Here is a 14,022-nt window from a genome sequence, read left to right as displayed (position 1 = left end):
ATACACAATTTGTCTTGAGCTGGAGAAAGGTGGGAGCAGAATACTTGGAGTCACAAAACAAGGGAGCAAAAGAAATAATGGGGGTGGGGGGAGAGACTTAAAACATTTCTAAAAGCTGTTGATCTTACCCTTTGCTCTGCTCTCCTCTCTAGGAACCTCCATTTCCTTACTTAGTAACAGCCTACGTCCCTTCCCTCAGCCCTCTCTCTGTAACCAGTCCTTTACCAGCTCCAAGAATCACCTACTTACCCGATTTTTGTGGGCATTGACTGAAGCATATCGAACTGTCCCCCGAAACCCAGCTACATTCCGAGGCTGCAGGGAAAGAGACGATTAGTCATCAGATCAAATGAAATAATATCTATAAAATGCTTAACACAGTGCCTGGCACTTAGTAGTCACTATATAAATTATTATTATTATCATTTCATCTACCTGATACCCTCTATACTTTGAATATACTTTGAATCGAACATGTCGAACCCTAGCCCTACTCATCAGGCACAGATATTCCATAAGCCAAACTGTATATTAATGCCCTAAAACAGCAACCCTGGATCCTGGAGACTCCAACCCTACAATCCTACTCAGATGCTTCCATTCCCAGACCGAAACGCTTTGTCCTCTGACCTAAAATACATTGACACTTGACCCTATTCATCCCTTGCCCTCCCACTTCAGTCTCTTCCTTCCTATCCCTGGAGACGGATGTGAGGGGGACCCTTCCACTGTGAAGGAGTGGATGCTGAGGGACCTGTTCATTGGAAAGAGTGGATCTCAAAAAGGGAGGATATTGGAATTCACTCACTCCTTGTATTAGAGTAGATGTGCCCCAGATACTTATGTCCACGGTGGGGTATCCCATGAGTATTCTTCAGGGAGCCATTGGAGTGTGGGAAGTTTCTAATATGGAAATGACTCCAGATTGTAGGGAATTGGTACTCACAGGTCGTACTTCCCCCGTGGTGTTGGTATATTGGCGTGCCAGCCCAAAGTCCAGCATGTAGCACTTCCTATAGGTGGAGGGCAGGCGGCCCATGGCAAAATTCGACTGTGGGGAAGACAGGGAGTGGACCCATAAATTCTGTGTTTCTTTAGGTCAGATAAAAAAGGGAGGGTGGGGGGATAGGGGAGAAAGAAAACTCCATATTGCCCCTCTTTTCTCTATATCCTCTCTCCTGGCCTTACAAATCACCCTAAAGGCTGCTCTGAATGACCTTGCTGCTGGAGTAAGAATAAAGTGTCAAGGGAAATCTCTACCTCTGTGAATCCCATAGTTGTCTTATCCAGGGATACAAGGCAGTGGGGATAAATCGGAAATCTGCTAAAGCAAGAGCCAATTGTTAAATGTTCATTGTGAATATTTACACCTCAGAAATCAGCAAATGTCACAAACTGGCTTGAATTTGTTATTTTGCTAATTGTTTAGACTTAAATAAAGAGAGGGAGAAAATATTATTAATGCATAGTTTCCCCCCCTAGTAATCCAGTTATTAAACATTTTTTAGCACATCCCTGGGTATAATGGAAAGCACACTGCACTAGGAAGTAGGGAGCCTTGTCCTTGTTCCACATATTTTTCCATTAAATATCTTAAGAGACTTGTCTCTTAAGCTTCTTGAGCCTCAGTTGCCTAATCTCTAAAATGGTTGATAACAATATCAAGTTATTGGACCAGATGGTTTCTAGAGCTTCAACTCTGCAATTTAGGATCCTATGAAAATACAATGGCCCTAAATAGACAGATCCCACTCCCCATCATGCCCCTCAGTTTCTCCCAGCTTAGCTAGAGAACCTCACAGTTTGCTAATTCCTATATCTCTGGAAGAAAGAGGGAAAGTTACTCCTTAGTAGTCTGGGTAGTGAAGAGAGAAAAGGACAGAGGCATGCTCAGGTGAGGAGGAAGAGGTTGTGCTTTTTGGAGCGAAGAGAAGAGACGAAGGAAAGGAGATTGTAAAACAGTGCCTGATACATAAGTAAGCTCAGTATAAACATTATCGATTATTATGTAAATGTCAGATATCGTTACTATAGAATTAGGTCTAGAATTCAGCTCTTCTAACTCCCAATCTGGTGTTCTGTCCACCACATTACATCTCCATACCTAAACACCATTCTTTTGCAATTACATGATTGATTTCATGTTTGTTTGTGTCTCATCTCCTTTTATAAGACTGGTAGCTTCTGAAGGACAGGACGTTATCTTGCATTTCTGACAGAGCCTCCCATAAGACTGGGCACAGAATTGTGTTCAGTAATTACTTTTGAAAATGATAATCACTCAATAAACACCTATCAAGTGCCTATTATGTGCCAGGAATTCTGCTAAATTCTGGGAATACAAAAAGAGGCAAAAGATAGTCCTTGTCTTTAAGGAGGAGATAGGGAAAAGAAGGAATTCAGAGATTGAAGATTGGGAGTGGGGTGGAGGTGAAGAAATTCGACCTCTGGCAGGAAAACCAAACAGATGGGACCAAAGCCCAGGTATCATTCCTTGCACTTGGTGGTAGTGATGGGCCTGGAGCAGAGCCAGCTTCTTTTCCTGCCCGGGGTCCCATTTCTTCACCTGAAACATCTGTAGAAAAGTTTGCCCCCTGGGAATTATGGTCTCTAGGTAAGAAAGGCTGCCTGATTTGGCAAGATAAGGGGCATATGTAGCCTTGCTTGATCTCTGATTGCACTTGGAAGCAAATCAAAATCACAGAATCCTTGTGTTAGAAGGGACCTCAGCGACTGGTTAGTCCAATCTTCACCTGGACAGGTTTTCTCTACAACATCCTAGACAAGTAAAAATTCAGCCTGTGCTTGAATACTTTTAGAGACAAGGAACTCACTATCTATCAAGCAGGCCTGTTCTGCTACTGGATAGCTGAAATGGTTACGAAGCTGTTCCAGAAAATCTGAGGGTCTCTGCCACCCAGACTGCTATTTTTGTTAATAGTAAACTAAGCCATCTTTTGTCTCATTTCTTACCTAGCCCATAATCATTATCTATTGCTTCAGACAAACTGAGACCTAAGAGAAATTTTAATTTAGAAAGGCAAAGGTCACCTACTACATTCTGCAGTGTTGCCAGTCATCTTGATTCTTGAATTGCCACTAGACTAAAGTGATTCTGGAGGAAGGAGGCTGATGACTTTGTGCAGCTCTGCCTCACAATTCAATTCACTTATAAATCAAGACAGTACTCTCATGATGTCATTGGTCCTCTTTAAGAATGAAGGACAAATAATAAATCTTTAACCTACATCTGCCTCTTTGCCATTCTTATTCACAGCTTCTGCCCTCTAGTGCCAAGCAGAACATGGCTAATCCCTCTTGCCTATGACAGTCCTTGAAATCCTAGATGACAGCTATCAAGTTCCCTTTGAGACTCCTGTTCTCCAGAACAAATATCCCTCCAACTGACTGTTAACTAACACATGATTCTTCACTACTTTTGTTGCCCTTCACTCTGCAATTTCTCAATATCGTTCCTAAACTGTGGTAGTTAAAATTCCAGGGATGATGTACTGGACAGAGTATTATGGGACTATCACCTCCTTATTGTTGAATTCTCTGCTTCTTATGATAGACACAAATTACTTTAGATTGCTATCATGCTCTGTTGACTCATATGGACTTTACAATTCGTTAAACCTCCCTATCCCAGATATTTTTCAGAGGACCTGTGACCTAGCCATGCCTCTGCCATTTTGTACTAGAGAAGTGACTTCTTGAACTCAAGAATAAGAATTTATATTTATCCCTATTAAATTTCACCTGGTTTAATTCAGTCTAGGGTTCTTGTGTCCAAAATCTTTCTAAATCCTGTCTCAATCATAAAACAAAAGTAAATAAAAAATTTACACCTTTTATCCAAGTCACTAATGAAAATGTCAAACAGTCTAGAGTCAAGTATAGATTCTTAGAATGCATCATTAATAATCTCCATCCAAAGGAACATCAAACCATTAATAACTATTCTTTGGGTCTGGACATTCAACTAAGTTCTGGGTTCATAAAGCACCCACAGCTCTTCATTTTTTTTATTCCATAGGAACAGCATAAGAAACTATCTCAGGATAGATTCTTGTATTATACACACTGAAAATTCTGAGAAATATTTGTCAGATTTTAAACTTTATTTCCTTTTCTCTCAAATCAAACAAACAACCTAATCTGTTTCTGGGTAATCTAAGAGTTAGACAATCAAAGAAGAAAAACAAAGATTTGTTCCCTGAGTGTTGAGATGTTGGCAATTAAAGATAATAGCTGACATTTACATATCACTTTTAGGTTTACAAAGCACTATACCTGGTTTATTTAATTCTCATAGAAGCCAAGTGACACTCTCACTCCAGGTATGTTAACCCTATATTACAAATGGGGAAACTGAAGCTCAGAGAAGTTAAATACCCATATTTCCAGAGCTAATAGACGTCCAGAGGTGGGGTAGAATCCAGATCTCTCCTGATTCCAAGTCTAGCATGCTTTCCATTCATTATAATAAACAGATTCTCTCTGGTAGAGTTCTAGTGTAGTTATCTAATAATGATTTAATATAGATCAGAGATTCTTAATTTTTTTAAAATCATGGATCCCTTTGGCAGCCTTATGAAACCTTATTAATCCTTTCTCAGAATTATATTTTTAAATGTATAAAATGAAACACAAAGAAAACCAATTATAATGAGATATGGTGATCCAATTATTTTAAAAGTAAAATAAAAATTTAAAAATTTCACATTAGAAATCCCTGGTACAGAGAAATAAAGAAAAACCTAATGTAGTAACCAGACTAATTAGTTTCCTTTTTATGTTCTGGAGTTTGATTTCCTCACATATGGTAGAGGGAGAAAGGAATGGGAAAGAGGATTTTAGGAGAAGGAAAGGAAAAGGTAGGCAGTGGGCTCTCACAGGCTTGATGTCCCGGTGAAGGAATCCCACAGAATGGATGGCCTCGATGGACTCCAGGATCTGCTTGCCTAGCCTCAACGTGGTGCTCAGAGTGAAGGTGCCCCGGGGCTGGCTGCGGCGCAGGTCTGCCAGGTTGCGCCCCTAGAAATCACCCCACCATGTGTTGGCCACATCATGACCCTTGGAGCCATCCCCCAAGGCTACAGTGGTCATGGTGCCTCCCCAGAGTGCCATCACCCACTGGCTCAGCAGTCAAGATGACACTGGTCTCCCTGACTTTGACTTTGCTTCAGTAGCACCCAGAGCCCTGCCTCCTCAGGAAGAAGGGACAGAAAGGAAAAAAGGCAAGAGGCGTTCCTCAGGGATCTCACCTGGAGTTGCATTACCACATAATTGAACTTCTCATTCCTGCCACAGCCAATAAACCGGCAAACATGGTCCTTCCCTGTGAACCACAGAAAATCACAAACCTGTCATGCCCCCAATCCCATCATTTCTTTTTGTCCCACCCCCAGAACCCTGTCAGTCCTTTCACAGGTCCTGCTTCCCCTATCACCTCCCCCTCCATCATCCACCCACCATTATTCCTTTTTCCATCTCTCCACCAATACCCTAAGATCTGTCCCCCCAACTGCCTTCTTTGGTTGTACCTCATCCCTCTGCCTAGCAAAGCCTAATGGTATAAGAAGCCATCTTTGCCCTCTGGTAGTCAGGGATGATCACTGTCATTTCCTATGAGGTGGAGAGTAAGACACACTGGGAAGCACAGAATGGGAGCCTGAAGGGGTACCTTGCAGTTTCTTCAGCACCGCCACTTCCATCTTGAGGACCTGTTTAGGTTGCTGGGCAGACTCGACTTTCAGAGCCACATTCTCCCGAGTCAACAGGTCCATGGCCTCGTAGATCTCCCCAAAGCCCCCGCCCCCGATCTTCTTCAGCTACAGAGGAGGATAGAGAGAGCTCAGCTCAGTTCCAAGGAAGCTCCCCCCCCCCCCCCCACTATGACCTTTTCTCTTTATGAACTACTATCCAATTCTATGTCCTCTGGAAGCATTTTGTCTTCCCTATTAGTTGGATAACTCCCCAAAGAAAGGAACTATTTCTTGCCTTTCAAACTGGGAGCTCCCAGAAGATAAAGATTTCCTGGGCATAAAAATTATATATTCCCTCCCTACCTTAAATTGAGAGTTATCTAAATGCAGGGGCATCTATCAAAATGGGAGCTCCCTGAGGACAAAGATCAAGTCAATTCTCCCTCCTTTCCCTGCCCATTACTTCCTCTACTCAGTGCCCAAGCCTTTATAAAACTTATATGGCACAGAGAGGGCACTCAGTTCACATGTACACAACACAGAGAATAGATCAGATTTTAGAGTCTGGGAAAAGGGAATGTGGTCTTAATGGGTTTCCATATATAGTACAGTCCAGGGAAAAAAGACTTTTTAACTGTTTGGGTAGTTCTTAATTTTTTCTTTTCCTGTGGGACTTCCACGATAGACAACCTCCACTTAAGAAGGTAGGCACCTTCTCAGAATATATAAGCCATGGTAAAGAGCTTCTGGGAGAAGAGGTAGGTTATATTAGATTGTTTGCTGTCTCAAGAAGGGGGAAGGTAAGGGAAAGTGGGAGAAAAATTTAGAATACAAAGTTTTACAAAAATGAATGTTGAAAACCATCTTTACCACATATTTGGAAAAATAAAATACTGAGAGAGAGAGAGAGAGAGAGAGAGAGAGAAGAGCTTCCCCAAAGATTGGCAGCATCTTGTATGGTATGATGTCATAGAATAATGGAGGTAGGGCCTGGCAAGGGACAATCATTAACTTCTCCACTTACTGAACTACTGCTGATTATTCCCATGACTCCTACACAAATGTTCAACATCAGGTAACAATCTTTCTATTCATTCATTCATTAAACATTTATTATGGATCTTTTGAATAGAGAGTGCTGGAGGAGATACAAAATTCAGATAAGACACATTCTCCATGCCTTCATGAAACTTACAGTCTAGTTGTGGAATAAGACATAATTATAATATCCAATATTACGTGATCAATACATGATACCATGAGAGTTATGTCCCCAAAAGCATAATTAAGATTCAAGGGGAAAATGAAGGGGAAGGGACCAGGCATTTAAGTTGAACTTCAAAGGACAGAATACAACAGATAAAATCTAAACATAAAGTTCTAAACATAAACATAAAACAGTTTAAACATAGAGTTCTGTGATGGGGTAGCGTGAAGTATGATCAAGAAGTAAAGAGTAATCCAATTTGGCTAGAGTGTAGAGTGCTTGGAGGATAGTCACATGAAATGAAACCAGATTGTAAAAGTCTTGAATACCATATAAAAGCCTAAATTGTACTTGGGATCTGGCAGAAAACCACTGAAAATTTTGATAGAGGAGTGATATGATCATATCTATTACACAGAAATATTACCCTGATAGCAGTATACAGATGGATTAGAGGGGTGGAGAGTGGACAAAGGAAATCTGTTAGAAGAGTCTAGGCAGTTCTAGGGAGCTGATTGAATTCTATATCCCATATTGATACAGAGGAAAGAGCAAGGAGTCAAAACCTGAGTTCTAGTCCAGCTTTGCCATTAATGAATTTTAATGTCATTTTTCTATTTTGGGACCTTGTCTCCATCTCTAAGATAAGAAAATTGTACTACATAATTTTTAAAGTTCCTTCTACCTTTTAATACAGTCTAGCTTTCCTAGTCATCCTAACCATCCAATATCATTTCTCCTGTCTCCATCTGTCTTTGGCACTTCCTAGCTAAAACTGCAAGATTTAGAGCAGGAAGGACCTTCTAACATAGTTTCCCTGGGAAGATAAGCCAGAGCTTCAGGTTGGGTCTCTGGAGGACTATTTGGGTCTATAATATATTCCCACCACTCATAAAATTCCAGGATTTACAGTTAAGAATGTACCTTGGAAATCATATTTGATGATTTTTTTTTGACAGAGGAGATAATTGAGACCTAGGAAGATGAAATGATTTGTCCAATGTGAGTTATTTAGAGTAAGAGAGATAGCATATGAAACCAAAATCTACTGACTTGAAATTCAGTGTTATTTCTATTCCCCTTCCCCCATAACAGAAAATAAAGAAAGGACTTTCAGGCCAGCATTGGACAATAGGACATCACATTAGATACTGAACCATTACAGATGGACAAGAAATAGACAGCAGTTCTGAGAGGAAGCTTTTGCAAAGATAAGGCTGAGCACAGCCAGCCACATACATCAAGGCAGACTTCCTGAAAAAAAAAATTTACTTTGTAGAGTTTTGAGAAGTGGAAGTAGGGAAGGATTTAAAGGGAAAAAAGGTATCTTTTGTGAACTTCAAATCAGATTGAATTATCATAATGAGATAATCAGAACTGTTCCAATTTTATCTATTTATATTTTCAGATGTGTCTTTTGTTGAAGAAAATGAGAACAATGAAATTTAAATTATTTGACTAAATCATTTCATGGGAGTATAGTTAAAATGTCATGAACCTAGACCAATGATCTCAGTCTAGCAAGCTTAGGGGCATAGAGCTCAGATTCAACTTAGTTGTAATCCCCCTTCCAGGGGGATTCTCTTAGTTCCTGGCTCCCTATTCCTCCCAATTCCAAGCATCAATCAGGTTTTTGATCATGTAGAAACTCTTTGGTTTCCTGAAGTTCAATACTCATCCTCAGTTACTGTGACCCAGGACATTCCACCTATCCTTGGCAATCAGTATGTCAAGTCAAGGCTTGGAGGTGTAGGTATGTTAGTATAGGGCTAGCAACTCTGAAATTAGATAAATTCCTTCTTTATTATGTTGTTGCTATTGTTATTTTTGGGGAGGAGGCAATCAAGGTTAAGTGACTTGTCCAGAGTCACACAGTTGGTAAATGTGTGAGGTCACATTTGAACTCAGGTCCTCCTGACTCCAGGATTAGTGTTTGATCCATTATACTGCCTAGCTGTCTCTAGGTTCCTTTTAAAGGCACTTCTAATTACAATCTAAATGCAACATTTCTGAAATTGTAAATTAACTTTTTCCATATATATAATAAACCTTGGTAAGAAATCATTCTTGTGATATAGAATGTACAGAAATTGGGTAGAAGAATAATAGGGAATGTCATTCAGTAGGGTTCAATTCTTCATAACCCCATGAACCACATCACATCAATATTGAATGTGTAGTTTTCTAGGCAAAGACACTAGAATGGTTTCACCATTTCCTTCTCAGTGGATTAAACCAAACAGAAATTAAATGACTTCCCCAAGGCCATACAGCTATCTGAAGTCAGATTGATATTTAGGCCATCCTGATGTTGGACCCAGCATTCTATCCACTGAGCCACCTTGCTGCTACCTATAAGGAGGAGATAGTAAGAATTTCAATGGGCATCTGTAACTGCTTGCTAAGGACTTGGGATTCAAAGAGAGAAAAAACAAAACTGTCTTTGGGCTCTAAGAGTTTAAATTCTCCTGGATGGGGATGTAGAATATGTATACAGATAAGGATGCACATGGAGAAAGGGGCGTCTTGAGCAGTGGCAGAAGGGAAACAAGGAATTAGAGTTGAACTATGTCAGTTCTGTGAATGCAGAGAACCAAGTGGATTCAGTATTAGGAAGGTCTAGTTAGTCCCTTGAGTTCAGGAATCAGGAAAGTTTTTTGTAAAAAGTCAAAGTAAAAAGGGGGATTAAAGATAAGGTCTTCTGGAACAGTTCAGAGAGAAGATGATAATTCAGGAAAGGTTGAGGATCAATTGAGGCCTTGCAGAGGATTATTCCTAGCCATTCAGTGAAGGAAAGTTTGCATTAAGACTGAGAAGATAGCATGGAAGGATACTTTTAGTCAGCTGGAAGGAAGAGTTCTGGACAGTGGGTTTAAAGGAAAAAAGAAAAAAAAAGAGGTAGCAAAAGAATAAGAAACAGAAGAATGAGAAGCCTCTCCAGTTGAGAGTTTTATTTTGATAGGATACTTATAGACTAAAGGACAAGGGAGAGAAGAGAATGGGATTTGGTTGAAGAAGATCTGAGGACAGATCAGAGTGATTAGAAACAGGGAGACCAAAGAGGAGGTTATTTGAGTAATCTCAGAGTAAAGAGTTAAACTATAGATGTGACTATGGAATGAGGAAAAAGGAGAAAATAAAATATGGAGAAATAATTGGTGGGAAGGAAGGAGGAGGGAAGAAGAAAACATGGAATTGAAATTGGCTTCAAAGGCTGTCATAGCTTCAGAGAATGATAGGAAAAACAGGGAAGGGGAAATGAAGCTCCTCAAACCTATTCAGTTCAGAGAAATTGTAAACTGTTTCTCACTCTACTTCTAAAATGATTCTTGTCCTCTCTGACCTTCTAACACTTAGCACTGGAATCACAGAATATTAGACTTAACAGTAGCCTTAGAATATAGACTGTTGGGACACAGAACCTATGGTACTTTAGAGACTGTGTTAATCTACTCTATGTCCAAGGTCATACAGCTAGTAAATGACATATTGGTAATGGGAACTCAGCTCCTCTGACTACAAAACTAAGGTCTTTCCCACCATCCCAGGCTGCTTCACATGTATGTTTCATTCATTCATTCAATTTTTTGTTCCTTAATTTGGGACCTCTGATTTCATATTTATAGGAAATTCCAGGAAAGAGAATAAGGATTATCTAGGAAATTTTTAGTCACAAAACTATCTAGAATTGGAAACTGACTCTCCAATTTACAATCTTAAGAGAGTTTCCTGGATTAATAAGAGATTGTGACCTTCTGAGGGTCACATGGATTTGCTAAGTGTCAGGAGGCAGAACTTGAACCCAGAATTTCCTGACTCAGAGATACCTCTTATGTCATATATACTTATGTTATATATCATGTATATGATGATATATACTTATTTAAATTGTTTTTTATATGATATATATATAAATAAAATGAAGCAATGTCTTTGCTCAGGGTCACACAGCTAGTAAGTGTCTGAGATCAGAATTCAGATCCTCCTGATTTATATATCTTTATACCACCCCCAGACCCTCAAACAAGAAGTTTAGCATACTTTCTGATTGAATAAAATGATTTATTGGAAAGAAGATCAGGAGCTAGAGATCTGGGAGTCCACAGACAGGTGAATTAAAACCAAAGAGCTCCCCAAGGTGATGGTGGTAGAGACAGAGATATACACAGGAAGAGAAAGAAAGATAGAAGCAGACAGAGGTAGGTAGAGAGAAGAAAGAAAAAGGCAGAGGAAGAGTAAGAGACAAAGATATAGAGGAAGACAATAGAAAGAAAGGCGCATAGGCCCTGTGGAAAACAGGTTAATGACTTGGCATAGAAGTGGACTCATAGAAGGAAGCAGGGAAAGAATTGTTAGAAAGAGAGAAAACAGAGAAAGTGCCCTCAAAGCAATGAGACAAATAAGAGGAAGAATTTTTAGTTTAGAGGTACATACAATAGAAGAGCCAGGTATCCTTAAAGACAGGAAGGATTCTTATATGCTGAACAAGCTAGGTACCAGCCTCCCTAAAGATAAGGGGATAGGGGATGAGAATTTGTATCAATACCCTTATCCCCATCTCTCATTAAGTTCTCTGGGCATTTTATCTTTTTCTCCCTTCCTTCCCTCCTTCTTTCCTTCCTTCCTTTTTTCCTCCTTCCTTTCTTCCTTCCTTCCTTCTCCAAAGGTTACCCACCCCCTACTCCACATTCCCCTTACCTAAACTCCCCAGGCAGAATCCCTTCCTCATTCCACACTGCCTATCAAATACTGTTCTTTCATCTTCAAAATTATGCTCAACAACATTTATTAGCCCCTATTTGCCCAGTAGCCTTTCCTAAATAATACCAAGCTGGAGCAATCTCTCCAATCCCTTCAGTATTCTAGTCTACATGACTCTCTCCCTTTGTAGAGTATGGACTTCTTTTCCTGACTTGAATATCTTGTCTTCCCCACTCAGGCAGTAAATTACATCAGAAAGTAGATCCCCCTCATCATTATACTGGAAATTCCCTGAGATGAGAAATTGTGTCCCCCACTTCCCCAGACCGGGAGACTTCAGAAACCACATTATGTATCTTCTCATAATCCAGGGAGCTACTGGATAATAGATATCATATCTTCCCCTCCTTCTGTATTTTTCCCTCTAAGTACCTAATATATGGAATTATATATAGGAGTTTAGGATGGGCAAAGGCAGAATTATCTTAGTCCCAATTTCCCAAACATCACCATCTTCCTTTCTTGGTCTATTTTATCTTTTTAAAAATTTCCTATGTTAAAGCACTATGCTTCCAGACCCCAACACCTCTCTTCCAAGAAATTAAAGATTAAACAGTTGATTAAAAATTAAAGTTGGATTAAAGAGGTTGGAGACCTCATTAGTAGCTGGTTTTGGAAAGAAGAAAATCCCACTAACATACTCTCCTGCATTCTCCTCTTCCATTCTTCTATATTGAATTATCATTCAGTTATATCAGCTCTCCACCTCAGGATGCCAGGAGGTGTCATTTTCTCTGACAAAAGGGCAACCTTTATCCTTTCTCTCCAATTCTCTATTTCCCCCTCCTCTTCCCCATCAAGAAAGACCTTGGTGGCCTGGTGGTTGTTGCCATGGAGACTAGCCAACTCAAAGATCCAGGCTTTCTCCCTGATGCACTAGCCCCCAGAAGACAGTCCCATACCCTATGTTCTCTTTCCTTCATAGAGTGCCCTCTGACTCTTTACAAAGTTCTAGCCTTTAATGTAAAAGTAGAATTTAGACAATACACATCCAAATAAATTCCATCTTCTAGCCATCCCCTCTCCTAGACATGTCTTCTGGCCCTCTCCAAACACACACACACACACACACACACACACACACACACACCTGAAAGACACAAGAGGGGAGGGGGAAAAGGAGGTCTCTCAACTGCTCAAACAGGAAGAATCCTACCCTCATCCTAGAATTTCCTAAAAATCATCCTGACCTTATAATACCAACAGGATACTGAGATCCTAGTGGAGAGATAAAAGAGATTAATGCTCAGAAGCCTGTCACCCCATCATAATGAACTTCCTGCTATCTCCTCCTAATATACGCCCCCTCCTAATCAGCCCAGAACCAATAAGAGCAAGTCAGGACTGCAGCTCCCAGAAAGCTAAGCAGCAAGGGATCCTGGTTCCAACTGAGTGAGGTATGCTGGGAAATGTAGTCTCTGCATTCTGCACCTGCCGCAGGAGCCCAAGTAGGAGGGGGTATAGAAGGAATATGATCGTGGGTAGGACGGAGTAGAGTGCAGTTTGCAAGGTCCTCACTGCTCTCTCCCCCGCCTCCCGCCCAGAGCCTGAGTAGGAGAGATATGGTTCAGCCATCCCTAATTCTGCCAAATCAGGAGGGATCATCCTTAAACCAGTATCTTAGAGAGTTAATGGGATCTGATAGAGAAAAAGAGCTCCCTTCTTACTCCTCCTCCCTTGAGCTCTGCAGCTCAGACTCAGAACACTGACGGAAATCCAACCAGGACTACTTCTAGCAGAGGCAGTCCAACCTGACATTGCTGGAAAAGAGAGTGCTGAAGGTGCCTGGGGTGAGGACTGGAGGGAAGGGTGAACGGGAAAGCAGAGCAGGAACAAAGATTCCAGGCCTAGCCATACAAAATTAAGCATGCAAATGAAATGCTAACAATATGCAAATATATTGAACACCTCCTCCTTTGGGACTCAGTAGCTGGGACACTTTGAGCAGCAGCTGCTTAACCCTTTCTACTCCATCCCATTCTACCCACCTCCCTCTAAGGATCCTTTACTGCTCTTTGCCCTTCTACTGTCCATGGGTCACTCACCACTTTCCAGCGCTCCTTGACCACGTAGTTGGCCGGCAGGATGTCGGCCTGCTCCCCTCCCCCACTCATGTTGGCCTCTTCCCTGAGGGCAGCCGCTAGGCACTGCATCCGCCAGCCAGAGGGAGGGGTTTTGGTGGCACCTGCTTGGTTTGGGCCATCTACCTGGGGAGGTGCGAAGGTTTGTGAGTGAGTGGAGATGAAAATACTTGGGACCCATCTGGAAAGTGAGGAAAGCCCAACATGTCCCCAGTCCGTATTTCCCACCTACCACCTCCCAGAGGGGAAAAATCACCTGGAC

The 14,022-nt window shown here is 41.0% G+C and overlaps 1 protein-coding gene across 1 annotated transcript in view; it reads right to left on the bottom strand.

Moving 5' to 3' along the window:
* Nucleotides 1-14,022, bottom strand: part of TTBK1 (tau tubulin kinase 1) — a 71,461-nt gene that overhangs the window by 52,340 nt on the left and 5,099 nt on the right. Inside the window, exons 2-7 of the mRNA XM_051997009.1 lie at nt 13,725-13,886; nt 5,690-5,837; nt 5,271-5,344; nt 4,900-5,040; nt 947-1,051; nt 250-315 (exon numbers count right to left, since the gene is read on the bottom strand). Of these exons, the coding sequence (XP_051852969.1) occupies nt 250-315; nt 947-1,051; nt 4,900-5,040; nt 5,271-5,344; nt 5,690-5,837; nt 13,725-13,886 (696 nt within the window). The remainder of the gene's footprint in view (nt 1-249; nt 316-946; nt 1,052-4,899; nt 5,041-5,270; nt 5,345-5,689; nt 5,838-13,724; nt 13,887-14,022) is intronic.

Source organism: Antechinus flavipes, chromosome 4 (genome assembly GCF_016432865.1).
Source record: "Antechinus flavipes isolate AdamAnt ecotype Samford, QLD, Australia chromosome 4, AdamAnt_v2, whole genome shotgun sequence".
Lineage (NCBI taxonomy): Eukaryota > Metazoa > Chordata > Mammalia > Dasyuromorphia > Dasyuridae > Antechinus > Antechinus flavipes.
The sequence above is the reverse complement of the archived record's forward strand: the minus strand, read 5'-3'. Positions and strand labels throughout refer to the sequence as shown.